Source organism: Gymnoscopelus braueri (genome assembly GCF_963280865.1).
Source record: "Gymnoscopelus braueri genome assembly, chromosome: 21".
Classification (NCBI taxonomy): Eukaryota; Metazoa; Chordata; class Actinopteri; order Myctophiformes; family Myctophidae; genus Gymnoscopelus; species Gymnoscopelus braueri.
The window spans coordinates 20,232,827-20,259,696 of record NC_137623.1 but is presented as its reverse complement, the minus strand read 5'-3'; the positions used below and the strand labels follow the sequence as shown (position 1 = coordinate 20,259,696).

Sequence of the window (26,870 nt, the reverse complement as noted above, 5' to 3'; positions counted from 1 at the left end):
ACGATGTGTTTTTGTGTTTTAATAGCTAAAATCTAAAATTACACCGATGCTTTCCCGGTTTAAATGGTTTAAACTTTAATTATGTCGCTCTGTTGGGAGGATGACGTGCCCCCTGACAGCCTACAGTGTGCTCTGTACTGTACTGTGTGTCAGACGATTTATTTACTTGTTTTCCCCTGTGGTGTTCCAGGTGCAGCTGCAGCAGCTCCTAAGGGTGGCCGTTGACTGCAGCAGTACGGGAGCCGGTCACATATCTACACAGCCAATAAAGCTGAAAAACATGAAAAAAGAACAGAATATAAAGGCCATATTTGACGTGCCTGTAAGATATACAGTATAATATGTTTTTCTTTTGATCTGCCTTTTTTCAGTTTCCCATGGCTAAAACCTTTAATGAATGAATGGTTTATTTTCGGTCTTTGTTTACAAACTAAAACACACTTCTGTGCACTTACAACAAGAAAATCAGGTACATATCCAACCAACTCTCACACACAATCCAAATGTAATGACCAAAAAAAGAAAAGGCTGTAACACTGCTTATTCAGGCTTTTTAAAATCTCCCCTGAGAGCTACACAATTTCAACTCAACACCAAGGCTATTCCATAGTTCAACTCACAAAACTGAAACGCTTTTACATTAGTTCTTGCTTTACCTGTTTTAAAATACATAACCCTCTTAAGTTATACTTTCCTTCTCTTGATTTAAAAAGACGTTGAATACAAACTGGAAGGCTTCTACTCTTAACACCTTTACCGCCGGGCCCGTAGTTCTACGGGCCGTTAAATCCAACGGTTAAGCGCCGAGCCCGTAGTCCTACGGGCTGCGGTCTTTTCGCGCATGCGCGGTCCGGGTGCACTTTCGGAATTTTTTTGATCCACTTCCGTTTCCGGTTTGATGACAGGAAATAGAATTATTTGGGATCCGGTTTCGACGATCACGCCCGCTCCCATTCTACAGACGAAACTGAAACTCAATTCTCTTCCTGTAGTTTTTTCTCCTCGCATTTCACTGTTTAACGTAATCCGCTCTAACTACAGTCATGGAAGTCCGTTTGACATGCGGTCTTCACTGGGAGATACAGGGAGATCTCGCAGATGTAAACAGACCGTTCACGGCTCAATCTTAAGGATTTTAACAAGATCTATGGCGACATGAAAAAAACAAAAAAACAACAAAAACACCTTGGCACTGGTGAGTACATTATGAGATTAACCTCTGGCGGTGGATGTGTTAACACGAAAAAATATTTTTAATGTTTTTAAGGAAACCATATCTACACATTTTTATGTGCAGGACTTTATGAATAGCTCTTGGACATGATCTCTGTCACTGTATTCCTTTCCTCTTTTCCTTTTTGGGCTGTTCAGAGTCAGAAGCGCATGGCAGCTGTCACGAGGGAGATAACGGTCGTCCCCAGCACCCAGGTGTCCCAGGTGGAGATCTACAATCAGGAGGGCGAGGATGTCGCGGTGCTGAAGAACAAGGAGAAGATAGAATGGGTGGCAGGCGATGCACTTGAAAACCTGTTCTACAGACTTATGGATGAGGGTGGCAAAGAGGTGCCTCTCTCCGAGGAGCATGCTGCACAGATCAAGGTGTGTCTGTGTGTCATGGTGATATTCACTGGTCACTTCAATCAGCGGTGGAAAAAGTACTACATTTTTTAACTTAACTCTCTTACTGCCAAGAACGACTTATCACAAGACATCGTCATAACGCCCTGGCTGCCAAGAACGACTTATAACGACTTTTTGAAAAAAAAAATATATATATCAGAACCCAAGATATCGTGATCCGAAGATTTGCTGCTCCATTCACTTCTTGTTTAACTTTATTACTTAAAAAGGCTGTATCTCGGCTCCTGTGTATATTTTTATTTTTGGCCCAGACATGCTATTTTCAAAGGCAGACAATTAAAGGAGAAATCCGGACATTTTAAGTGTTATCTTTGATGTGTAGTTACTCACTCACCGAGTTATGAAGTGGCGTTGAGTTTTTCCAGCGATCCCCCTGTCTGTGAGTCTGGTCGACCCCCACCATAGGCATAGTAGGAGGCGCGTGTCTTCTCGGCTCACTGCACTAGTGTCTCCTCGGCTCACTGCACTCCTCGGGAAATCTCGCGAGACGCGAGATTTCACGCGAGAGGAAAACATTCACGTCGCTGACCATGAACGCCAGCTCGTGAGTGATAAACAGTGCATGTGAAAGTATCAGGAGACACCATGAGGAGGATTTGTGGGAAAAAAAAGAAGTTTGGAGCTGTGGAATTAGGCGGTTTTCACTAAGACACGCGCCTCCCACTATGCCTATGGTGGGGGTCGACCAGACTCACAGACAGGGGGATCGCTGGAAAAACTCAACGCCACTTCATAACTCGGTGAGTGAGTAACTACACATCAAAGATAACACTTAAAATGTCCGGATTTCTCCTTTAATGTCAACGAGGTCGCGATGACCTCGTTGACATTTGTGAAACCACACAGTATAACCTTCAGTGATTAGCAACCATCAGGGGATCGATCATAATGGAGATAAATATTCTGTGACTACTTGAAAAAGGTAAGAAAATCAAAAAATCGCTGGCAGTGGGCAAACGTGGCCAGAAATAAGTCTGGCAGTGAGAGAGTTAAGTAAAAGTATCAATACTGCAATGCAGAAATACTCAGTTACAAGTAAAAGTCCGGTAATCAAAATTACTTGAGTTAAAGTACAAAAGTATTGGCTTCAAAATATACTAAATATACTAATATAAGTACCAAAAGTAAAAGTCCTCGTCCTGCTTCATATGTCTAAAATGTATAAAAATCCTTTGAAAATAGAAGATGCGCGCTCGGGTGGCGCAGTGGTAAAGTCACTGCCCACCACCACGGAGGAGGTGGGTTCAAATCCACCGTGGTGCATCCGGCTTTGTCGAGCGTCTACACGAACACAATTGGCCCGTGTTCGGGGTAGGGAAGCCGGGCGGGGAGGGTGATATCGGTCATTGCACGTCCTCCTACGAGCTGGGGCGGCACCTGTCAGCGGAGAGTTTTGGCGGGAGGAGTAGGGCGAAGGCTCTACGTCCTCCTGGTGGGGGCTCCTCACTGGCAGGTGAGTCAGAAGAGTACGACAGCAGTGGCAACACAGAAATGTGTGTTGGGAGATAGGGGTAAAGAGATAAGGGGTAAAAAAAATATTGGCTACTCTAAATTTTAAAATAAATAAATAGTTGGGACTAGGGGGTGGTGGTAAAAAAATTTTAATACGAATCGCGATTCTCATGTTACAACGATTCGTTTTGAATCGGAATGAAAATCGTTTTTGAATCGGGGGGGGGGGGGGGAAAAGTTTTTGAATCGAGAATCGTTTGTTTTGAATAAAACGGAAAAAATCGGAATCGTGACCCCCGGAATCGAATCGTGAGATAGCAGAAGATTCACAGCCCTAGTTGTGACCTGGTTGATCGGCTATTTCCAAATGGCCAAAGTTTAAATAGGGCTGAAGTGGTTAATGTATGTTTTGTAATTATAATCAAAATCTACAAGCTATATAAAGTTTTCAAATAATTGTAGTGGAGTAAAAGTACAATATTTGCCTCTGAGATGTAGTGGAGTAGAAGTAAAAGTATAGAGTAATGGAAATACTCCAGTAAAGTAAAAATTCCTCAAAGTACTTGAGTACAAGTACTTAGTTACTTTCCACCACTGACTTCAATGAATGATTGGATGTGGCACAGGGTGTTATGGACATCTAGTGGTTGTTAAGCATGACAAAGCCCCTTCCCATATCAGTTTATTAAATGCCTAGAAATAATGTGTGTTAAATAATGCCAGAGCGTCTTGATTTGCTTTGAAACATAATCCAATGGCTCAGATGTGTGGTGGCAAAAAAATAACTACCGTAGGATGTGTGAACGCAAGTACACCACCATAACCACGACATTGAATCTGCGTGTACATGCGTCATCCCAGCCAATCAAACAATTGGGGACTCGGCGCATCACATATCAAAGAGATCAGTGTCATTGTCATCTTTCCTTATCATCATTTGCTATGATTTGCAATCAGGTTAACTGGTGTGATGACGCAAGCCTGGAGGACCTGGCTCTGGGAAAGCTGCCCGTTGTCCAGGTGCCAACGCTAGTGAAGGACCAGCGCTTTTGCCTGGTCCAATACCAAGGTGGCGGTGGATCTGACTCTGCAAACACCTCCTTCACTGTAGTGTAAGCAGAACTCCATAATGGAACTTATTAATCAGTATTTGAAATCCGTTCCACCCAAATTCCATCTGCTGATGAAATTCACATTTTATGCACTGCTTCTGTTTTCTTAGCCCTCGTCCAGATACACCAACCAAGCTGAAAGCCATTCTAGGCTACGTTTATACTGTGAGGATTGGTGACACCCTACCTGGATATATCTGTGAGTTTGAACACAGTCATCATCAGAACAACAGAATAATGCTAAGAATTTCATGGCCGATTCTACAAATGCGTTCTAAATCAGTAGTAAACTTTTTCGTGCCAAAGACCCCCAAAATGTATTTGGCTGCGGACCCCCATCTGAAAATGTTTGTCGCACTGCGAGCTTGTATATATGCTATTTTTGAGAACCACTGTTCTAAACCAATGTTCTAAGTCCTAAGAGTTTTCTGAAAAACTTATGTCTATATATATATATATATATATATATATATAAATGATTTTGTTTGTTTTTTCAGTCTTAGAACTCTACGACAAGTACGAAAATGTAACGGACACACTGACCCACACCTGCATGCAACAGCTCAAAGTGGAGGCTGAGGGGTTGGATACATCAAACTTTGACCTCACATGGCAGGTATGAAAGTGTTAAGTAGCCCCATTATGTTACCTTTTTCTTGGAAAACTGCAGAATGTGACTTACCGTTATGATCTTTTTCAAAATTGTTCAGGTCCATTTGGCATAGCTCTTCTTATTCTATGGCTTTTATTTCAGAAAAAGTTTTGCATAGTAGTTTTCTTTTTTTTTTACATGTGTTGTTTGGGACCAAAATGTTGGACTGACTAAAATAGCCAGCCATCCTCAGGATAATTTTACAAATCAACATAATTGAATTCTAGAGTGCCAGCCAGGGACCCCCCCTGGCTTAAACTGTGCTTAATAGTTTGACTCTAATGCTGCGTTCACGCCGGCATATACAAAGATGCAAAGCTACTCAGCATATCTGTCGCTTTGTTGCTTTGTATCTGAGGTTCAAGACAGTTTATTTGTAGCCGTTGTAGCTTTTGTAGCAGCTACACATGTCGGATGTATCTTTGCATCTTCATGTCGCTGGCTTCCATCGAAAATGAACGGTTGACTGTATCTTTGTAGCTGGCAGTGTGAATGCAGCATCAATCTTAAATAGGTTTTCTACTTAGAATGTTGTATAATGGAAGATATTAGACCCCTAAGAGAAAGTTGAAGATTTATCCTGGACCCAGTTTCTAATCTGAAATATAATCTATGAATAATATTGTAGTGCTGCAGGATGATGGAGCAATACAGGAGTTGAAAGGCCAATGTTTTGTGTGTATCTGTGTTGTAACCAGGAGAACAGCCATCGCATTGCGGTGTCAGGCATACGGTTTCAGTCCGGAACCCCTGGCGTCAGGGAGCTGAGCTTCACCTTGAAAAACTTTGTGGAGCTTCTTCGGATCACAGTGACCCCCGGAGCACCTGCACAGCTTAAACTGGTCAGCGGACCGGAGCAAGTAAGAAAACTTCCCTTCCCCTGTTGACGTTAATGTTCTTATTTTTTTTCCCCCCCTGTCTGCATGGATTAAAGTTCTCAGTCGCCACCACTGATTTCAGTCATTTGGATTGTACAGAACGACTTTTATGGAATCATGTCGTGGACTGAAAATAGCCGATCTACAAGCTCACAACACGTCTGCGACACGTTGTGAGCTTGTAGATCGGCTATTTCCTGTTATCAGTTGTTTTAAGATGAAAAACTGAAAGAGTAATAGAAGTGGTCAAACTAGCAATAGATTATATTAGTGTTTCAATTGGTCAAACTAGCTATAGAATGCATGTTCATAAGCATCTTCCATAAAACCCTAATGGTCTCAGATATTTCATAAAAGCAGAAGTTAAATCCTCTGTCTTCCTCCTCTGACATTCCAGTTGCGATTTCTTCAACTGGAATGTAGAACATAGGTTTAGACAAATATGAACAAAACATAGTTCTACATATTGTGCTAATTGTTTATAGGAAACACTCAGTTTCACAAATCACAGATTAGGACTTGGCCTAAACAAAAGTTATTTTGCTTTAAACCATGTGTCTGCCATTTTAAATCTCATTAACTATTTTCCCCATTTACTCTAGCCCTTACAGGTGTTGAATGATTATGCCATCCCCACACCCTTCCTCATCCAGCTTTGTGATGAGTGGGGAAACCCCTCCCCTGACCAGAGAGTTGTCGTAGTGCTAAAGTCCTCGTCCTCTGCATTAAAGGTTAGTGTGGCAAAGAATTTGGGCGACTCCGAAATGAATTGGTCAATTGGATTTGGGATTATTACAATGAAGATATGACTTGTTCGTTTTATTTAAAGGTCTATAGGACTTCCTGGCAAAATAATACATTCGAAACTGTTAAGAGATGTACAGATACCATTTTTTTCCATTCCGATATCCTATCCTTTGATACCAAGCTCCGATACCAGTGTGTAATTTAAACAAATCTAGGACAGTGGTTCTCAAAGCGGGGTCCTTGGAGGGGGTTCCAAATGGACCCAGGTCTGTAACCCTAAAGGTCCTTACACACCGGGGCGATTTTTTCGTGCGAATAATACGTTTTTTTTTAAAACCTTATAAAGTCAATGCAAGCGTACATGGCGCGGAAAAGCGGAAAAGCGAAGCGAAAAAGCGTCTTTTAATTATTCGGAACGAGTCCGAATTTTGCGTATATTCGCCACATTCGCCGGTGTGTAAGGACCTTTAGAGTGTACAAATGGAACCAAATGAACGGGTCCATTTGGTTCCATTTGGTTCCATTTGTACACTCTCAGAGTAATGGGGATCCACTGATCTAGGAATAAATCAAAATTCCAAACAGCCGTCCAACATCAACTGAAGCATTCAAAATATGACTGTAAATGTAATATCCTCATGTGATACGTGGTATTGGAATGGCATAGACTGGCATACTCGCCAATATTGATACCAGCATTTTAAGCAGTATCGGCAGTTTTTCCGATACTGGTATCGGTATCGGAACAACTCTAGAAACTGTGTCAGTGCTGATTTAGACCACGTTAACATGGTAAAGGTGGTCACATCCCTAGGAGTGGACTAGTACTATAAGAAACTTGTAATGTGATTAGTGGTTTTATTTTTAAGTCTACTTACTGGAATTCCAGTTTCATTAATATGACGTTATTGGGAAGGAAGCTTAACTATTAATTGAAACGAAAATATAAAAGTAATCATTTGTATTTGTTCTTCAAAGTATGTTTTGGGGGAGGTTTTGGGATGGTGGTGAAAAAGTTTATTTCTGACTGAACAAATGACAAACAAAGACTTTGGAATTTTTTTATTGTCATGATCAGGATTTGTACAACCTGACATATAATTTAATTATATTTCAGGTGAAAGCAAATGCCATGTCACAGCCAGTAGACGCGGAGGGGAGAGCCACTTTCACTGTAGGAAGCGTGCATGGATCAAAGTGAGTGTACCCTTTTTTATTTCCTACCAGTTTACTCTCCTTCATCTGCTGAACGATGCGTTATCGAGCATGACGAGAATTTAAAACATACTAGCGAATCCATCAGATCGAATCCATGTATTTGCAGCTAAACTTAATTAATTATAATTTGCCGAAATGAACTGTTTTTTAACAGAAATGTACAGGTGAAAATCTGAGGCCAATTGGCCTGCAACACAAAGTATAAATTAGGCTTTAAGGTAGCTCTCCACCAAACAGACTACTACAGACTGGCAGTCGAATGAAGTCGGGACATCAGTCGGTTGGAAGGTGTGAAAAAAACGTATGCACCTGAGAGCCGACACCGACAGACGGAGCTATCTGTCGGTTTCAACAACAAGCCGCTTCTATCCGACGGTCGAAAGCGGCTTTCGACGCTTCCCTACAACTTGCGACCCGGCACGACAGTGTACCCACTGCCCATTCAACAGACACTTTCCATCACTTAAGGCCGCCGACGTCGGTGCGGTGGAGAGCTACCTTAACCCATTAAAACCGGGAAAGCATGTGTCATTTTAGAGGGTTGAAACCTTATATGACCAAAACTGTTACTTTTCAGGATTCAAATTTAATTAAAGAATTGCAAAAATAGCAGACCGACAATTCGAAAAGTTTTTCAGAAAAGGCATTTGTAGAATTGGCCTCTAACTTTGCTGTTGCATTGTTGTTCATATCCCATTGCCGATTCAAGGGGGGAATACGAGCTGCTGTTCAGCGGGTCCTTTAACAGGAAACCCATGTCTGGCCCTTCTGTGAAACTCACGGTCGTCCCCAACCCCGACTTACCTGTCAGATTCCAGGTGGAATACGACGACAAAGCTGCGTGTCCTGCAGGGGGGACCCTCCCAGGTCTGTACCTATGTCTTTCTCAGTCTCTGTTGGTGGGCTTCAAGCCATATTTATTGCATTTGTGTTGAGATGAATGTATGTAACACCAATACTAGTCTTACCTACATGCACCTCTAACCTACCCCTTTGATAACACTCACTCTGTGTTTTTCCTTTCTTAAAAAAAGAAGTTTAATTTATTTCAAGTGAAAGAACCCTACTAGGGATGGGACGATAATCGTTATTTATCGTGATTAAAAAACGCTCACAATCGTATTGCGTATTTCATAAAAGCAAAGGTTCTTCACATGTTTGGTGGCAGTATGTAGAACAGCAGGAACTAGAAAAAATGCTCCTCGGAGCACAGGTCTCCGCCAGGTCAGGTAGGTTATTGTGGCCTCCTTGTGGTGCTATAATAGGCCAATTTGAAAAAGGTGGCATTTCTTCTTCGGCCTTTCACAGAAATTGGACACTGCGTTCATGATTTGAGGCATTTTGTTGAAATGGTTTTGCAAAAATCGGCCTGCTGGTGGCTCTATAACAGGCCAATGTGAAAAGGGTGGCATTTCTTCCTCGGCCTAGTGGGAATGTGTGTGCAAAGTTTCACAGCAATCGTACGCTGCGTTCATGATTTGAGGCATTTTGTTCAAAACGAGCTACTCCTCCAAACTTTAGATGGCAATCGTAGCCAATCAGGATGGAATATGAAAATTTGGACAGATCCGTCTTGATCACTTGACTATAGTGTTACCGTGTACCGATTTGCATGATGTTTGGACAAAGTCTGTAGTAGTAATATAAAAAATGTGGGGCAGAGGTTCTGCTCTGGCATCCAGGGAGTGTGTGTGCACAGTTTCGCTTAGATCGGGCCAACGGTGCCGGAGATTAGCTGTTCACAGACGGACGGACACACACACACAAACATCTGTGTGTGTCGGACAGGGTGCAAAACATATATTGTGTTAATTGTTTAGGAAATGGCGCTAGTGTGGGGGGGGATTCTTTCACACCGTTTCGGAAATCACATAATAAGACTTGACGATCTTTTCAGTGGTGAGATTTTATTTTCACTTGTCTTTGTTTGTGTCTTCAGTTTTCTCAGTGGTTGTGGCTTCAGAAGAGGGTGTTCCTGTCAGGCATACAAACCCTGCCACCGTGTCCATGTTCCTGTGGAAGGCAGCAGCTGGTGCACCACCAGCTATGCCACCAGGAGGGGTGAGTTACCGACGGGCAAAGGAACAAGTCACATTTTCACATCCTTTGTCCATTATTGCAGTGGTTCTCAACCTGTGAGTCAGGTCCCCACATGATTTTGGCCGAGTCCCCAGATGACTGTGAAGTGACAATTTAAGGACTTTTAAGAAGAAGACTTAAAGGAGAGATCCGGACATTTTAAGTGTTATCTTTGATGTGTCGCTAATCACTCACCATCATTGAAATGGACGTTGAGTTATTCCAGAGAGTCCCTTGTCGTGCAGTCTGGCGACCCCCTCCGTGGCATAATGGGAGCCCGTGTAAGAGTGAAATTCGTCTATTATAACCGATGCAAAGTTAGTTTTTTCTCTACTACTGCTCATTGTGGAGTCTCATGATACTCAAACATGCACTGAAAGTCGCGCACAAGTTATCGTTCGTGCAGAACTAGACGACGCTGGTTGCTTGTTTCTTCCACCAAGCAACCAGCGTGTTCTGCACGAACGATAGCTCGTGCGCGACTTTCAGTGCATGTTTGAGTATCATGAGACTCCACAATGAGCAGTAGTAGAGAAAAAACTAACTTTGCATCGGTTATAATAGACGAATTTCACTCTTACACAGGCTCCCATTATGCCACGGAGGGGGTCGCCAGACTGCACGACACGGGACTCTCTGGAATAACTCAACGTCCATTTCAATGATGGTGAGTGATTAGCGACACATCAAAGATAACACTTAAAATGTCCGGATCTCTCCTTTAAAAAAGAAGACCATTACTGCATCAAAAGTAATCAACAAACTATACTATAAAAACTGGTCAAACATTGACCAAATTCTCAAATAATATAAGAAAGATTATAGATCGTCTATAAAATAGACGATCTATAAGCTCACAACGCCTCGCATGGTGAGGCGTTATAGATCTATTTTCAGAATATTTATCTGTGGAAGCGAGTTAAACTAAATTGAATGCCTCAACTCCTACATTCCAAGTGCTTATCAGGGTGGGGGGGTCCCCAGTTCAAATATGATTATTTTGGGGGGTCATGGCCTGAAAAGGTTGAGAACCACTGCATTACTGTAGCAGTTATGTGCTTTGTTATTACTACTGAATACTGCTCACTTCTTTCCTCAAGGCCACTCTACTGAAGTGCAGTCGACCTATGGAAAATGAAAAGGAAGACTGTCTTTACTTCAGGTATAATAATACATTTGTATTTGCATAGAACTTAAGAAAGATATGCTGTATAAATTGATTTGAAATGGTTTCATATACCATCTAATTATTCTGAGTTTAGGCTTGACGTCAAGGAATATTTAAGGCGTGTAACCTTGTTTTTCCATGTTGCATTTCAGAAATAAGCAAATCCCAGAACATATTGGGAGGTACATCACCCAGTTTGTCTTGGATGTAGACAAAAAACCCTACATGTACAGTAAGCAGGTGGGTTAAACCTGAATTAGCCCAAAGCAGACCTCACTATACTGTACCTTGTTAAGGCATTTCCAATCCAGACACCCGATTCTTGCCCAGCAAATAAACTACGGTATATGCATATGGAGATGATCTCTAACTTGGTTTCTTTGATATCTGGGTTAAAGGAAGGGGAAAGCCTTCTTTCATGTCAAGCAGTTACAGGGCTGTGGATCATTACTGGGAGAAATGACTTAACCCCAGTGTTACTTTTCCCCCCTTTCTTTTAGTTTGCAATAAAAGTGGTGGCCAATACGCCTGTCAAGCTGGCCCCCGACAGCGAGCCAGCCACCCCAGTGGTTTCCAACAGTGACGACATTACTTACCGAACCCTGGTGAACGACATGACCCTGAGGATAGTGGTGAGTCACCCAACACTGAACATTACAACATTCTCTTAACCACTTGAAGCCCTATATACTTCATTGTATGACAAATCTTGAGAAATGTGCAAAATAGGGATGCCTAGGTTAAGTTGAAAACTCTCGTCGCCCATGAGATAATCCGTAATGATTTATTCCAGGATGTGTATTCTAACCCAGTGTCACTGGACGTGGATGGGAAGGTGATGGTCTCCATCAAAAGCCTGAGTGAAGCTGGTGGGAAAGACGTCCCGCTGTTTGAGGGGAAAGTCAGCACCCTCAAAGTCAACATTCTGAGGGGAAAGGCATACATACAGGCACGAGAAACCACTCAAAGAAAGCTGTATAGTGTTGTTGGCTATAGTCTCTTAATCTATAATCTCTTGTCTTGTTTTGCTTTTTAAATTCACCATGTTCATTGTTCATGTGTGGTCTGTGCAGTGTCTGAGCATTATGCAAGACAGTCCCGGTGAAGATGGCAAGGAGTATGTTGTGCACTTCCAACCGGAAATCAAAGGCTTTCCCTTGCCGCTGGCCGCTTATGACCTCAAGTTCAGATTTTGCAACGGTAAGACGACACCTTTTTGGAATATCTCTCTGAATTGTTTTGTGCTGAAATGTTTACGTATTTGAGCTGTAGTTTTCATGGTTTAACCCGGGGGGGGGGGGGAGGGGGATTGTCAAACATTTCAGCATGATGTTTAGGGTTAGGGTTAAGTACTGCTACTTAAAATCTAGTGTTGGAATTGCCACTAATTAACTTAAGTAAAATAAGCTGCACATGTGTTTGTCTTCTCCAGACGCAGACAACCAAAGGCAGACGGCAGAATTGTCCAAAAAAAGGGATGAGCTAGTTAAAGCTATCTCTGTTTACAAAAACGCATTCAGTACCTATACTGAACTCACCAAATTACTCACCTGTAAGTTTACTTTATTTAATTGTTTTATGTTTTGTTCTCAGTTAAATTGTGGGTGTTTGATTACTAGAGAAACATGATTGACTGCTTCATACTTTTATTCAGCCCACCTCCAAGATGCAGTCAATAAGGAGGCTTGTCTGAAAACGGCGCTCCAGAAAGAAGTGGATGTGACACGACTAACAACCGTAAGCTTTTAATGAGACCATCCCCATATCATTCTACATCTATAGTAAATAAGTTGTTTATACACTGTTATGTAATATATCGAGTGATCACACTATTCATAATTCATTGCACATGGTGTTGAAACAGGTGGAGAATAACCTTGGATGAATTTGTTGAATGTTCTTTTTTTTAGACCAGTTATTTGAATTTATTTACACTATTTACCATCAACATGAGATGCGCTCACAAAGCAAGTCAAATTTGATTTATTTGATTTGCTCAACAATTTTTGTATACTGGTCATGTTAGTTCTTTCCCAGCCGGGGGGTGTGTGTGTGTGTGTGTGTGAAAATACATATGATACTCATGGCATTGTAATATACTAGGCAATACTGTGATGTCAGTACCCGTTGTAGCTACCCGTCATTCAAGGGTGACACATGTCTTTCTTGTCACATCATTCGCGGGCCACACCTTCATGTCTTTCACGACAGCCGTCATTTTTATTTCATTGACTTTGCATATAATCATGGCACCGAACACCCTATCCGACCGACTTCATATTCAATACTGCACTCCTTTCGGGCGTCAGTCATACACACGCTGAATATGAAGGTGACTATGAAGGTGACTGGTCCTTTGCGAATCTCGGGATACGCAAAGGACAGGCATAAACACACTCACAGTGTTTTAATGCAGTGAAAGATCAATAAGAAAGCCATAACTCTCTCAATATCCATCTTTAAATTCCACAAATCTCTGCATGAGTGTGTATGTCTGAGGGTCATGGAAACACTCTTGAACACACTTCACATATCATGCAACAGTTTGACTTTTGGGAACTTGTACAACCCCTTACTCTAGGTTCCAGATGTAGAGCGTTGCATCCAGCAGAAGATGGCTGACGCTGAGCATATTTTCAATATGCCCAGAAGAGTCTGCCGCATCGCTGATCCTTTTCTCCGCAACGGTGATGTATTGGGAAAGGTAAAGTCATAGTCTGCCAGTGCACAGAACATAATTTCTGCTCCTTGTGAGTGCTTGCTCAGGGTGGGACAATGTTGGGTCTCTGCTCTATATATAAAGTGTCTTGAGCCAACTTTCATAAAATTGAATTGAGTAGCAAGTACCCGAGTTTGATCCGATGTCTGTCCTATCTCTGCCTTTGATTTCCTGTCTCTCTGTACTCTCCTATCTTAAATAAAGTATCCCCCCCCCGCCCTTCTCTACACTCTCGCGCTCTCCCCCTCTTTCTCTCTCTCCCCCTCTTTCTCGCCCTCTCTCCCTCACTCTTCACCCCCCCCAACATGGTCAAGGCAGATGGCCACCCAACCTAAAGCCTGGTTCTGCCTGAGGTTTCTTCCAGTTAAGGGGTAGTTATTCATTGCCACCTTTGCAAAAAGGCTTGCTCAGGGTGTCTCTGCTCTATAGTGCTCTAGTGCTCTTGAAACAACTTGGGATTTGGCACTATAATATTTAATTGCAGACATGCAAAAGTGTCACTTTTCAGCTACAGTCACCTTTTTGAACCCAAATAGGGCAATTGTGTGACACCTGACCCGAAAGAAAACATGTTGTCACCTTTTTCACCTCGGGCTGTTTGCATGCCTGTAAATTGAAATGCCACATTAATGAAAAGGAAAGCGCAAACATTTTGGGCATAGCCTTTGTGTTTTAGCTAGAGCTGCTTAATTAATAGCAATAGCTGTGCTTCATTATCCTACTGCTATTTACAAATCTCAAGCAAGATGCTACAGATGGCATCCTAAAGGTTGCTCTCCACCAAACAGACTACTGCTGTACAGATTATTACAGACTGGCAGTTGAATGAAGTGTAAAAAAATTGCCTATGACTTGATGTCTTTTTCAACATCAAGCCCGCTGCTACCCTACAACTTGTGCGACAGTGTACCCACCGTCCATACAGCAGATTTTTGGCAGCAGACGCTTTCCAACACTTACCGCCGCTGATGTCGGTGCGGTGGAGAGCTACCTTTATATGTAAAGGACCCCAAATTGATATGTTAAGACTGTGGACCCACATTTGAAAAGATTTGCCAAGGGAGGACCACCATCAGAGAAGATTTAAAATGATAACCTACTTAAAAGGTAAAATGTCTAGCTAGAATATAATTTTTTATAGATAGAAATGCTCTTTAGCTAAATTGGCAGAGGCACTTGTTAACACATTCACTACATGGGTTTTCTCAAACAGGCTGTAGCTTCTGCCAGCATTTTTAAGCATTCTGAAAAGAACCACAGAATATTTATCTCCAGTATGATCGATCCCTTGATGGTTGCTAATCACGGAGGGTTTCACTGTGTTTCCAAGAAGAAGAAAAAATGGCATTGCGACCTCCCGTTCGCTTGTTATACACCGTTGAAAATGGCATGTCTCGCCAAAAATACATGGTAAAACAGGAGCCGAGATACAGAATATTTCCCAAATACTTTCACCAGGAAGTGAATGGAGCAGTAAATCTTTGGATCACGTTATCTCCTGGTTCTGTGTGGGGGGGAAAAAAATAATAATAAAAAAAATATATATATAAATGTTTTGGCAGTGAACGGGTGGATTTGAAATGACGGGGATCTCCGTCAATGGCAGGGAATGTATTAAATGTTATTTTGATTACGCCTGCACATCCTGGTACACTGGCATCCCTTAGGTTGAGCCTTAAACTCCATTCCAGAACACATCATCTTCGTGCTCTCCAGAACACATCATCTTCATGCTCTCATTTGACTAACTTCCAGTGAAATATGTTAAATTAAACTGTTCCTCATGTTGCTGGGGACCACAATGGAAATGAGCTCTTCAGATTTTTTGGTGTTATTAATTAAGTACATAGATATATATTAGGTTCATGTAACTGCATTTTTTTTTAATCAATGACACCAATCAAAACAATCAGTCTCACCCAAAGAACCCCTGGAGGTCTACTTTGAGAACCACTGGTCTACAAGTTACATGTCAGACAAAAGGGAAACGTTCACCATACTTTACAACGTTGTGAGCTTGTAGATCTGTTATTTTCTGTGTTTTTATTGTTTTTTTTTGTGGTTTTTGTTTTTTTTTACCAAAATGGACATGCCAGGTATAATGTGGTTAAATTGAAATTAGATGAAAGATCCTTAACATGATTTGTTTTTGTTTTGTTCTGTGCAGTCATTGTTGTGCGAACCCCAGCTTTTTCTTTACCTCATTGTTTCTCAATGTGTGGTCCAGGGACCCCAGGCCATCTTTGGGGGGAGTTCCAGGGGGTCCCCAGCAAAATAAGAAAACATTTTAACACTTAAAGGGGAAATCCACCCATTTTCAATATTTAACTATGTCATTAATATAGCATAAAGGAGTTGTGTGGAAATAAGAAAAAAATTTAAAAAAAATTAACATTGCAAAAAAATTTAACATTGCAAAAAAATTAACATTGCAAATTACACCATGATGAGTCATCACAGTGTAATTTGCAATGTTAATTTTTTTGCAATGTTAAGTTTTTTTGCAATGTTATTTTTTTTTTTAATTTTTTCTTATTTCCACACAACTCCTTTATGCTATATTAATGACATAGTTAAATATTGAAAATGGGTGGATTTCCCCTTTAACCCTTTTTTTTTGCTATTAAAAAAAATAGCGTGTTGACCTAATAGGTCTTCATCAGGGTCTGACAAGCTTGTTAGGTTTCAAATGTTTTCGTAGCCAAATACATATCAATTTTGGGGTTTCCTTGACGAGAAAATGTAAGAGAACCACTGCTTTTAACTGGTTGTTTTGGTTTTGCAGGTTGGCCATCTGGCTCTGGTGGAGGATGAGGCTGCTGGCGGCGTTATCTCCTGGCAACTCTCAGGTGACATTGATTGTGTCGTCACCAAGACGACGAAGGCCGCACAAAAGATCTATGCTGACACCCAGGGCAGGCAGGAGGTAATGCCCCTGGACGGTGTGTATGTTCACCCCGGCAGGTAAACGGCTTTGAGCTTCTTAACTCTTTCATTGCCATGGACAAAAATTCCCGTCCGATTTTGCAATGGCCCACACTGCCAATGACGGAAATAAACTAAAATGAATTAAAAATATATATAATACAAAAAATATATATATATCAAATAGTTCAAATAGCCAATCTACAAGCTCAAAGTGTCGATGTAGATTGGCTAGTAGTTGAACTATTTAAAAATTGTAAAAAATGGCAAAGAAGTTTAGGGATAATGGGTAAGGCACCGGTGAAAATATGGCCCTAGAGCTCTTCACACGTATCATTTAATGGGAACTAGATTCTGCCAAGCCCCACTTGAGGTTCGGGTTAGAGGTGTAGTTTTTGTGAGGTTAAGGTTAGGTTTAGGCATAATTTTGCCACTTTAGGTATAATTTCGCCACTTATTGCATAGTTCCAAGTCTCAGAAGGCACACCTGCCAATCAAAGTGAGTACTAACCAATCACAGTGCTTCCTTTCCGGGACTTGTCAGAAACTATTTGCATAACAATATAACGCGCTCTTCGCGGGTCAAAAATGACAGACCCGAACCCTAATGGACTCGTTAATTTTGTTAAGAGACCGACTGGTTCCGAGAATTTTTTCAAATGCTGGACCCGGATGGACCTGTGAGTTTTGTTCCGAGATCCGATTTGTTCCGAGATATTACAGACCCGACCTATTATTTTATGGACCCGGCATACGTTTTGCACCCTGTCCGTGTGTGTATGTGTGTGTCCGTCGGTGAACAGCTAATCTCCGGCACCATTGGCTTGATCGAAGCAAAACTGTGCACACACACTCCCTCTGCAGAACCTCTGCCCCAATTTTCTGACATGGGCCACAAAGGAGGCCGTTTTTAGCACAATTTTTTTTTTGACAAGACAGTATTCCTACAGATTTTGTCCAAACATCACGCAAATCGGTACGCAGTATCTCTAGTCGTTAAACCAAACAGATTCAGATTTTTCATGATTGGCTAAGATTGACATCTAAAGTTTGCAGGAGTGGACAGTTTTGAACAAAATGCCGCAAATCATGAACGCAGCGTCCGATTGCAGTGAAATGCCACCCTTTTAACATTGCCCTTTTATGGCACCACCAAGAGGACGATTTTTGCGAAACATTTTTACTTTATTACTATGACTACAAATTTTGCCCAAACATCGCGCAAATTGGTACACATTATCTCTATAGTCAAGTGATCAAGACGGATCAGTCATATTTTTCATATTCCATCCTGATTGGCGAATTCCAAACATCGCTGGCCCACAATAACCTACCTGACCTGGCTCAGAGGAGCACTTTTTCTAGTTAATCATGTTATACTTGAAATAGTCCTCTGCAAGCTCACGTGTCGCTTCGCAGTGTGTTGTGAGCTTGTAGATCTGCCATTTCCATTAAAGCAAAAAAAACGGTATATAACTTTTATTTTATGAATGAAATGTAATTTTGTCCAATCTGTATGGTAAAGTATGTTCATACAATATAACTTATACAATTGGGTTGGTTGTATTGTGTCTCCCAGCTCTTCTATTGAGACATTTTGACCTGAAGGTCGAGATACATTTTATCCCCTGAGCAAGCAGGCCAATGCTAAAAATGTCAGCACGTGGCGCAGGAAACCGGGTTCAAATCCGGGGTAGAAGAGGAAAGTTACATAGTGCAGCTTTAATTTTGAAAACGTATTGGTGTTATAACAGATTAATGTATACAGATGAATGGAAACTATTCTGATTATTATGCAAAATAATTGTCATTATCTGAAGTAATTGCCATCAGGCGATTATGTAATAATTGTGACAGGCCTATGCATGTACTATGATTATTTTTTTCCCTTTTTTGCAGACCTTTGCCACACATAAGAAACGGACGCAATTTATTTAATCCCTGTGGAAACCCTGTGTTTGTCAAGGACCTCCTGATATACCCCGAGCATAAGGAGGACTGTGATAAGCGTGAGTAATATTAACATATCGTTGCTGTGTGTTTTTTCGTAAATTAACGGCCTACCTTACCACAGCGTCACACAAAAGCATCAGAAGTTGCAGATCCGAGTCCTGGACCGCTGGCGTAGGCACCTAGGCTCCAAAGTAGCCTGACAGCGTGTTGCGGGTTCGGGTCCCGATCCCGACGGCCTTTGCTGCATGTCACTCCCCATCTCTATCCCCATTTCCTGTCAGACTACTATCCTATCAATAAAGGCCAAAAAATACATCATTAACTCTCTCAGTGCCAGGTCCCGAGTTATCCCGAGTTTTATCTGAATACCCTCAGTGCCAGAACGAGAAATCCCGAGTTTAAAAAAAAATGTTCAGAACCCAAGATATCATTATCTGAAGATTTGCAGCTCCATCCACTCTTTGTTTAACCTATAACTGAAAAAGGCTGTATCTCGCTTCCTAAGCACTTTTTTTTTACTTTGAAAAAAAAAAAATGCTGGCACAGTTCGCAATATTTTTTTTATTTCATTGGCACTGAAAGAGTTAATGACATGTCCAAAAAGGGGACGCCAAGTTGAAAGTCATTAAATATTAGCAGGTACAGTATAGTAAGAGGAGAATGAGAACTATCGTCTCTGTCAGGGTGGAAACCTCATGTCAAAAACGTACTTTAAAGTAAAGTAGCAAGTCTACAAGCTACTCGCGCCGCGTTTCGAGCTTGCGGATCTGCTGCTACTTTATTATTTAAAAGCGGAGATGTTCAAAAATAGCGGGAAAATAGCAGATGTACATTGTAAGCTTGTAGATGGGCTGTTTTCGCTGCACAACACAGTCGTGCAATGAAGTATAAAATGGGGCATACGTGGTTAAAGGTAGGGTAATTGTAAAAAAAATTGTTAAAGGGTTAAAGCAATATATTGTGATGGTAATCATTGCAATAGAGTGTTTGTTCAGTAACAGGGGTCTCGTGTCTCTCCAGCTCTTTAATAAACAGAAACTACATTTTCAGGTGGGTGGCAAATCTTCAGCCAATCAGGAGAAAGTACCCGTTTATCAGCTTCAATTTGATAGTGTTCCAGTTCCAATTGTGTCTGCCGATTTTATTTGTGTCATAACTTCCAAATTCACTTCTTCTTCTGTCCTGTGTGAGTTATCTCTCCTGATTGGATAAAATTGGTATCCCGACCCGAACATGCATTCTCTGTTTAATCAAGAGCTGGAGGGACGGGGAGACCCCTGTTACTGACCAAACACTCTGTGCCAATGAGTGATATCAGAATATAAAGCAATTTAACACTTAGTTTAGCAACAACAACAAAACACTTACCCTACCTTTTAATGTCATTGGGACAGTTCCAGAGGCTTTCCAGGTCTCTGTTGTGTCCGTTGTTGTCGGGGTAAGTTGCTCTCGCCCCTCCCATCTACCCCTTTAGTAGGGCTGTGGATACTCCCCTGCCCCCTCTCCCATCTACCCCTTCAGTAGGGCCGTGGATACTCCCCTGCCCCCTCTCCCATCTACCCCTTCAGTAGGGCCGTGGATAAATGGTTCCAGACTCAACCCTGGGTTCCTACCTCACGGGGGAGGGGGGCAGTTGCAGTTACCTCCTTGGGGACTCTGCTACCGGAGTGGAAATTGGACCTGTGCCAGCAGTGGAACTCTAAAATATATTTAGATCTAATAGTCTTGTTTGTGCAGTTGGGAAGTATTACATACAGTATTTTTGGTTGTTGTTGTATTTCTTAGTGCATGAAAAGTAGGTCTCTGCTATTTCATTATTTAGGCTGATGTCATAGTTTCCTCTCACAAGTTTAAATTCATCCTCTCCCTTTGTTCTGCCTGGCATACTGTACTCCAGGGGGTCCTTGGGGGTTCCATGGGGTACCCAGCAAAATGTGTTAACATAGCATCAAAGTCTGTTTGACCCCTTCAACCCGATATACATAGGCTATTTGAAAATAGCCGATCTATCTTTGAATATTTTAACAACACAAATTAAATGTTGTATGGGGTCCCTCGTGGCACACTAAATATTTTCAGATGGGCGTCTGCTGCCAAATTCATTTCCATGTGGGGGTCCTTGACATGAAAATATTTGAGAATGACTGATACTGATTGAATACTTCATTAGTTAGAAATGTTAACAGCACTAGACATTTAGGCTAAAAGGAGAATTTTTTTCCATTGTCCATGTATTCAATTCATCGACATAGCATGAAAAGAACACAAATACATATCAACAACAAATACAAAACAGTATACGTACAGAGGAGAAAAAGAAGAAATGTTTGGCAGTTAATCACACCTTTCTATGGGAAAAATGTGTTTACCTCCCCTTGTATGTATATATACCGGTACAGTATGTATAGCTGTTTTAGATCAACAGTTAACTCAACTAATACCTTTTTAAGCTCTTTTTAGTGTATAACACCACAGTGATCTATCTAGTCCGGGTTGGGATTAGTCCAAAATGACATGCTGTGAATATTAACTGTATTAGTGTGCCTTTCAGCAGTTTTCTCTTGTGTACTTCATCCTCAGTGTTCAAAAGCCTGCTGGGAGAAACCATTCTGATAGATGACTTGAATTCTGCCAACGAGTACAGAAGGGCGGTGAGTAGTGAAGTAGTTGTATGCCAAAAATAGCCAATCTACAAGCGTATAAATTAGGCACGAGGCTTGCAACTTCTTGTTGTTGAGTTTATTTTTACAGTGGTAGAACATAATTAGAAACAAATGAATAAAAGAAAAATAATGTTAACAAACATAAAATCATAAAATAGATGATAATGGAAAATAAAATAACGGAACTGAAAGATTTACCAGCTCTTATCAGCTTTCTTTTGTGCTTGACTTTTTTTTTAAATCCTGATTTTAACCTATGATCATATAATCTATATATCTAATAATATGTTGTAACTTTGAGCATTCTGAGATTCCCTGTGAATGAAAAATGCATGTTGCTTCCAGGTGGCACAGAATCGTTTACCTTGTCCAACCATCCTGACCAGGCAAGGTGAGAGGATCAGTGCCAGGGGCAAGTTTGGGGGTGGCAAGAACCAAGCGCCTCCCATAGAGAGATTAGGTGACCGTGTGTTTGGGGCGCCCAGCCCACGGCAATACCATGTCATCGAGGGGCAATTAGGTAGGACAGTTATACCATATTATTTTTCAAATTGGCTCTAAATGTAGCTCTAAAGGTTTTGTTTGTATTCTTAATATTGTTGTTTTTCTTCCTAGATGTTCTGAAACAGTTCCTAGCTGCCATGAAGAAGAGGGAAGAGGCGGAAAGTGATCACACCGATCACCTCAGAGCCCAGAGAGCCCCTAAAATGCAGCATAAGAAGGCAGAGATGGAAGAGAAGATGGAGCAGCTGCAGGAGGTTGATAAAATGCTTGGTATGTGTGTAGCACTATTCCTCTTCCTTTCCAGAATGATCCTTATCCTTTCTTCTATTATCAATGAAAGAAGGAGACTGTGCTGAAGAACTGGTGATTTAATAACGAAAGTAGATCCAATAAATCCATGTGAACAGCCAGGGTTCTAACTTCTGTATCACCCGTAGTAACAACAAATATCACTTCAACTCTTTTTAGCGCGACCGCTTTCCCTCTACACCAGAACAGAAAGTAAACAAGGGAACAATCCCATCACTCTTTGCCGGCGCGCTCAGCCCACCAACAACTTGAGAAACATGCCACCTGTGTTATACAGCATAGGTTTACCGCACTTGGGAGCATGAAAACAGTTCCCAACCTTTTCTGGATCAGGGTTCACTTGGGGAAATCTTTAAAGGTTTTAAAGAAAAAAGATACCATGACACGTTTTTTACATTGTTTTAAATATTGTTATTATTATCATTAGAAAATCTAAAAGTTAATATTATTATTAGATTATTTGGGCCCACCTGCAAATTTTCAGCTAATTGATGTGTACTGATACTGATGCACATTTAATGTGTTTAGGACTTCCATTCGGACTTATAAGCAACCTGATATTGACATGCACCATATTGAATGCACTACATGTGATTTAAGACCTCTTTTAAATTACAAGATACAGATTTTAACATGCTGTTTTTTCAGGCTTTTTGTGCTCATCTTGTTTCCCATTTTTTGCTTCTAATTCTTTTCTTTTACTCCGTTGAGCTGCAAACATGGAAGCCTGCATAAACAAGAGTTTCACCTCACTGTTACCTGTAATTGTGACAATGAAGTAGATTGATTAATCGATTGATTGATTGAAAATGTGCTTGGCTAATTGCTCTGTGCTCTCCTTTCAGCCAGTACCCCTCGAACGTCTGTGAAGCGGGGTGCCATTGAGGCACCAGGCAACCCTGCAAAGAGACTCAAACAAAAGACATGAGCAGCAGTGGAACGCTACCTACCATGACGTTTCCCTTTTGAAATGGTCCTCACTAATGCTCATGATAATTTGGTACGTTTTTCTTCTACTCGGTCTGTGGACAGTTCAGGAACCCGCCTGCCAGTGACATCGTTAGGCAGGGGCGTTTTTCTCAAACAATATTTCACATTTTTTATTTTGTTTTTTTATTAACCATTTTATTTATTAATTACATTATAGCATGCTAGCTTTCCAAGAATAGAAAGCCTGCTGTTTCTTATTAGCTTGGATTCCCCATCGATGATGTCACTGGTAGGCGGGTTTCTGAACTCTCCACACTCCTCCTCTGAGACATAGAGTAGACAAACATTTTACCATACTGTATTATCATGTGCATTAGTGAGGAGGACCAATTACATGAAGATAGGTTGAAATGGGTGAAGTCGTCCTTTAAAGAAGTAGTTCACCCAAAGAATGACTTATTTTCAATCAATAAATTACACACCCCATGAAGCCTTGAATCCATGGAGATTTTTTTGTTTTTGTCGCATTCCTGAGCCAATAATTCGATGACTGGTCAGTAGGAGACTCAATTGAGTCTCCTACTGGTCCTACTGACCACTCAATTGAGTTTCCTACCGGAGACTCCGCTGGTCATCAAATTATTGGCTCAGGTATGCGACAAGAACAAAAACATCTCCATGAATTCAAGGCTTCATGGGGTGTGTAATTGTTAGAAAATAAGTAATTTTTTGGGTGAACTACTCCTTTAAGCCTTATTCATTAGTCCCATGATGGTGCCATGTGACAAAAATGGCCAACTTACAAGCTCACAACGCGCCCCATGCATGTAGGTTGGCTATTTATTTTCGACTCAGGGACGGAGAATAATTTAGGATTTATTCTGACTACTTTTTTTTGTTTGTTTAAAAAAAAAGAAGCTATGTTAATATTCAGCTTTTTCCTTGTTTGTTAAAAAAAAGCTTTGTTGATATTAAGCAATTGTTATCCCTGTCATCCATGTGTATCCATGTCATTTTATCTTTTTATTTTAATGTTAAACAATTTTTCATATGGTGAATAAAACAATTATTCAGTCTTTGTTAGAGTTTTAATATTCGTTATGTGATGTGGTCGACCAAACAAATAGAATAAAGCATACCCCCCTGTAATCAATGAACAGCAAGAGGCATTAGTATACATTTCTCAACTTGTGTTTTTGTTTGAATACTTAATTAGTCAGAAATGTAAACAGCACAGTCAGACATTAAGGCTAAAAGGATGGCACAAAAAAGTCCTGTGTATTCAATTCATTAACATGGCATTCAAAAATTAACACGTCATCAACAAATACAAACACTATGTACCAGTGGTGTGTTCTAGGTTTTTTTCAGAGGGTATACGATAATTATTTATTCCATGCACGACATACGTGATACGCTATCGTGTTTTCAATGGATGAAATGGTTATTCGACTATACACTTTTTTCCTTTTTCTCCTTTGTACATAGTATGTCCAAAGGAGAAAAAGGAAAAATGACAGCAGTGAATGACACCTCCTTTCTATGGGAAATTATGTTTACCTCCCCTTGAGGACCCCAAATTGGGGGTTGGGACCCCAGGGGGGTCCCCAAATAATTTTGGGAGATTCTCAGATGATAAGCTTAATGTACAACATTGTTTTCTCACTCAACAGTAAACAAACCAACATACAGTATAAGTGTATCGGGGTGTCTGCACATTTAGTTACAATTTAATGACCTTTAAGAGTTAAGACCCTAATACCAAATTGGCCAAATTATCATATATTACGTAAGAAAGAGGCAAACATTGTGAAAATAGCCGATCTACAAGCTCTCAACGCCTTGGAGTGTGAGGCGTTGTTAGCTGCTTGTTAGGCTACATGTAATTCCTACAATTCCAAGTCAGGTTGGGGGGTCCCCAGTATTTATTACTTAGGGGGGGTCGCGGCACCGAAAGTTTGAGAACCCTTTTTAATTTAATGGATGGTGTGAGGGCAGTCCAGAGACCACCAGGTGTCCAAATGGACTCTACCCTCGTAGGGTCTTCGTGTTTTAGTCACACCCAGGGCCTTCGGGTCACTTTGACCCGAAGGCCCTGTGTGAAAATTTTCATTTTCATGAAAATGAAAATTTTCATTTTCATGAAAATGAAAATTTTCATTTTCATGAAAATGAAAATTTTCATTTTCATATCACATGTTTAGTACAGTAAATAAGGCAAATAGAAGAAGTTTCATAGAGAACAAAAAATGTTTACATACGTTTAATTCATGTTGAAAATGTTAAACCGGGTCAAAAGGACCCGAGGACCCTACGAGGGTTAAATTCCATTTGTACACTCTGAAAGTTAAATAAGCACTGAGCTGTTTTAAAGTGTACCTTGAGTCCCATAGGATTAAAAAAAAAGTTTTTTTTGGTTAAAGGTTTTTTGTGAAGAAGTTAAAGCTATGTTCTGATAGTGATCATTGCCATTGTTAAGGAACAGGGGTCTCTCCAGCTCTTAAAGTGATAGTTCACCCCAAAAATTTATTGATTAGTCACCCCATGGAGACTTGAATTCGTGGATATGTTTTTGTTTTGGTCGCATTCATTCCTAAGCCAATAATTTGATGACCGGCAGCGGTTCCAGTAAGAGACACAGAGTCTTCTTTGTGTATCCTAGTCCTACCGGAACCGTTGCCGGTTCACACACAAAGGAGACTCTTTGTGGGTTGCCAATTTCAAGTTGCCAATTTCAAGTGGATTGCCAATTTCAGCCAATCAGGGGAGAGAGTACCCATGTATCAGCTTCAATTTCAAAGTGTTCCTGCTTAGCTCATTTGTGTCATCTCTTCCAATTTTACTTGTGTATGAGTTCTCTCTTCTGATTGGATAAAATGTGTATCCTGACCTGAACATATTATGTCTGTTTTCTAAAAGAGCTGGAGAGAAAGGGGGACTCCTGTTACTGAATAAACCCTACACTTTTTAGCAATGGATCTGCTATTTTCCAACGAAAGCCTTCCCCACAAAAACAGAAAACAGAAAAGATAGAGCCTGAGCCCTGAGGGACTCCACTCAACCATAGGGGGTTTAAATGGTTAATTAATACTGCACCTTTTTAATCGTGCATATTAAGCTGGGGCCGTTGAAATTAAAAGGGTTTGAGATTAACACTTCTAGTTCTACGTGAAGAATTACGCACGGCGTGTTCTCCAAATATCCGGGGGCTATACCGTTAACCTGGCCATGGATACATGGCTAGGCTGTCACCACCGTCATGGATGAGCTTCAACCTGGTTTTTGCACTTTTTCCATTTACGGCCCGTACATCTACATAAACGTTCAGATTTCAAATATAAAGTGCTCACCCCATGGCCACGGATGCTAAAATTCAGTTCGATTCCTCATAAGTACCCGTATGTTCCGTATTGTTCAATAAAAAGCATTTCTAATCCGATTGGTGGCCATTTTCTCATAGAGTTATTATGTATCACAGTGCAGTACACCCCCCAACCGATAGGATCGCTTAGTTGAAAGTATGGAGGAAATACGGGAAAAATGGCCACCGATTGGATTAAAATGCTTTTTTATTGAACAATACGGAATATAAGGGTAATTTTGAGGTTTCGTACAGAATTGTACTATCCGTGGCCATAAGGTAAGCACTTTATATTTGAAATATGAACGTTTATGTAGATGTACGGACCGTAAATGGAGAAAGTGCAAACACCAGGGTGAAGTTCATCCATGACTGTCATGATATGACAGTCATGTTTCAGGGCTACCGTTAACCACAACCATGGGGGAGATTAACGCCCCTGATGGTGCGGTTTTTGGATGCGAGAACAGACCATGGGGGCTGGGCTTCAGTGTGTATGATTCCCACAGTTGTAACATGCCGTGGAGGTTCTATTATAACGTCATCCAAGCCCAGGACG

At 41.0% G+C, this 26,870-nt stretch overlaps 1 protein-coding gene across 3 annotated transcripts in view; it reads left to right on the top strand.

The window, feature by feature from the left end:
* The window catches only part of smchd1 (structural maintenance of chromosomes flexible hinge domain containing 1), a 60,715-nt gene extending 36,689 nt beyond the window's left edge, over positions 1 to 24,026 (top strand). For all 3 annotated transcript variants that reach the window (XM_080418500.1, XM_080418501.1, XM_080418499.1), the window contains 24 exons: positions 191 to 322; positions 1,372 to 1,599; positions 4,051 to 4,205; positions 4,316 to 4,404; positions 4,703 to 4,821; positions 5,556 to 5,717; positions 6,338 to 6,466; positions 7,600 to 7,679; positions 8,410 to 8,567; positions 9,640 to 9,761; positions 10,880 to 10,941; positions 11,100 to 11,187; positions 11,448 to 11,579; positions 11,741 to 11,896; positions 12,021 to 12,147; positions 12,380 to 12,499; positions 12,602 to 12,684; positions 13,529 to 13,651; positions 16,452 to 16,630; positions 18,491 to 18,600; positions 21,125 to 21,195; positions 21,553 to 21,727; positions 21,823 to 21,981; positions 22,866 to 24,026. In XM_080418500.1, the coding sequence (XP_080274626.1) occupies positions 191 to 322; positions 1,372 to 1,599; positions 4,051 to 4,205; positions 4,316 to 4,404; positions 4,703 to 4,821; positions 5,556 to 5,717; positions 6,338 to 6,466; positions 7,600 to 7,679; positions 8,410 to 8,567; positions 9,640 to 9,761; positions 10,880 to 10,941; positions 11,100 to 11,187; positions 11,448 to 11,579; positions 11,741 to 11,896; positions 12,021 to 12,147; positions 12,380 to 12,499; positions 12,602 to 12,684; positions 13,529 to 13,651; positions 16,452 to 16,630; positions 18,491 to 18,600; positions 21,125 to 21,195; positions 21,553 to 21,727; positions 21,823 to 21,981; positions 22,866 to 22,948 (3,042 nt within the window). In that variant the 3' untranslated portion in view covers positions 22,949 to 24,026. The remainder of the gene's footprint in view (positions 1 to 190; positions 323 to 1,371; positions 1,600 to 4,050; positions 4,206 to 4,315; positions 4,405 to 4,702; positions 4,822 to 5,555; positions 5,718 to 6,337; positions 6,467 to 7,599; positions 7,680 to 8,409; positions 8,568 to 9,639; positions 9,762 to 10,879; positions 10,942 to 11,099; positions 11,188 to 11,447; positions 11,580 to 11,740; positions 11,897 to 12,020; positions 12,148 to 12,379; positions 12,500 to 12,601; positions 12,685 to 13,528; positions 13,652 to 16,451; positions 16,631 to 18,490; positions 18,601 to 21,124; positions 21,196 to 21,552; positions 21,728 to 21,822; positions 21,982 to 22,865) is intronic.
* The last annotated feature ends 2,844 nt before the right edge of the window (positions 24,027 to 26,870 follow it).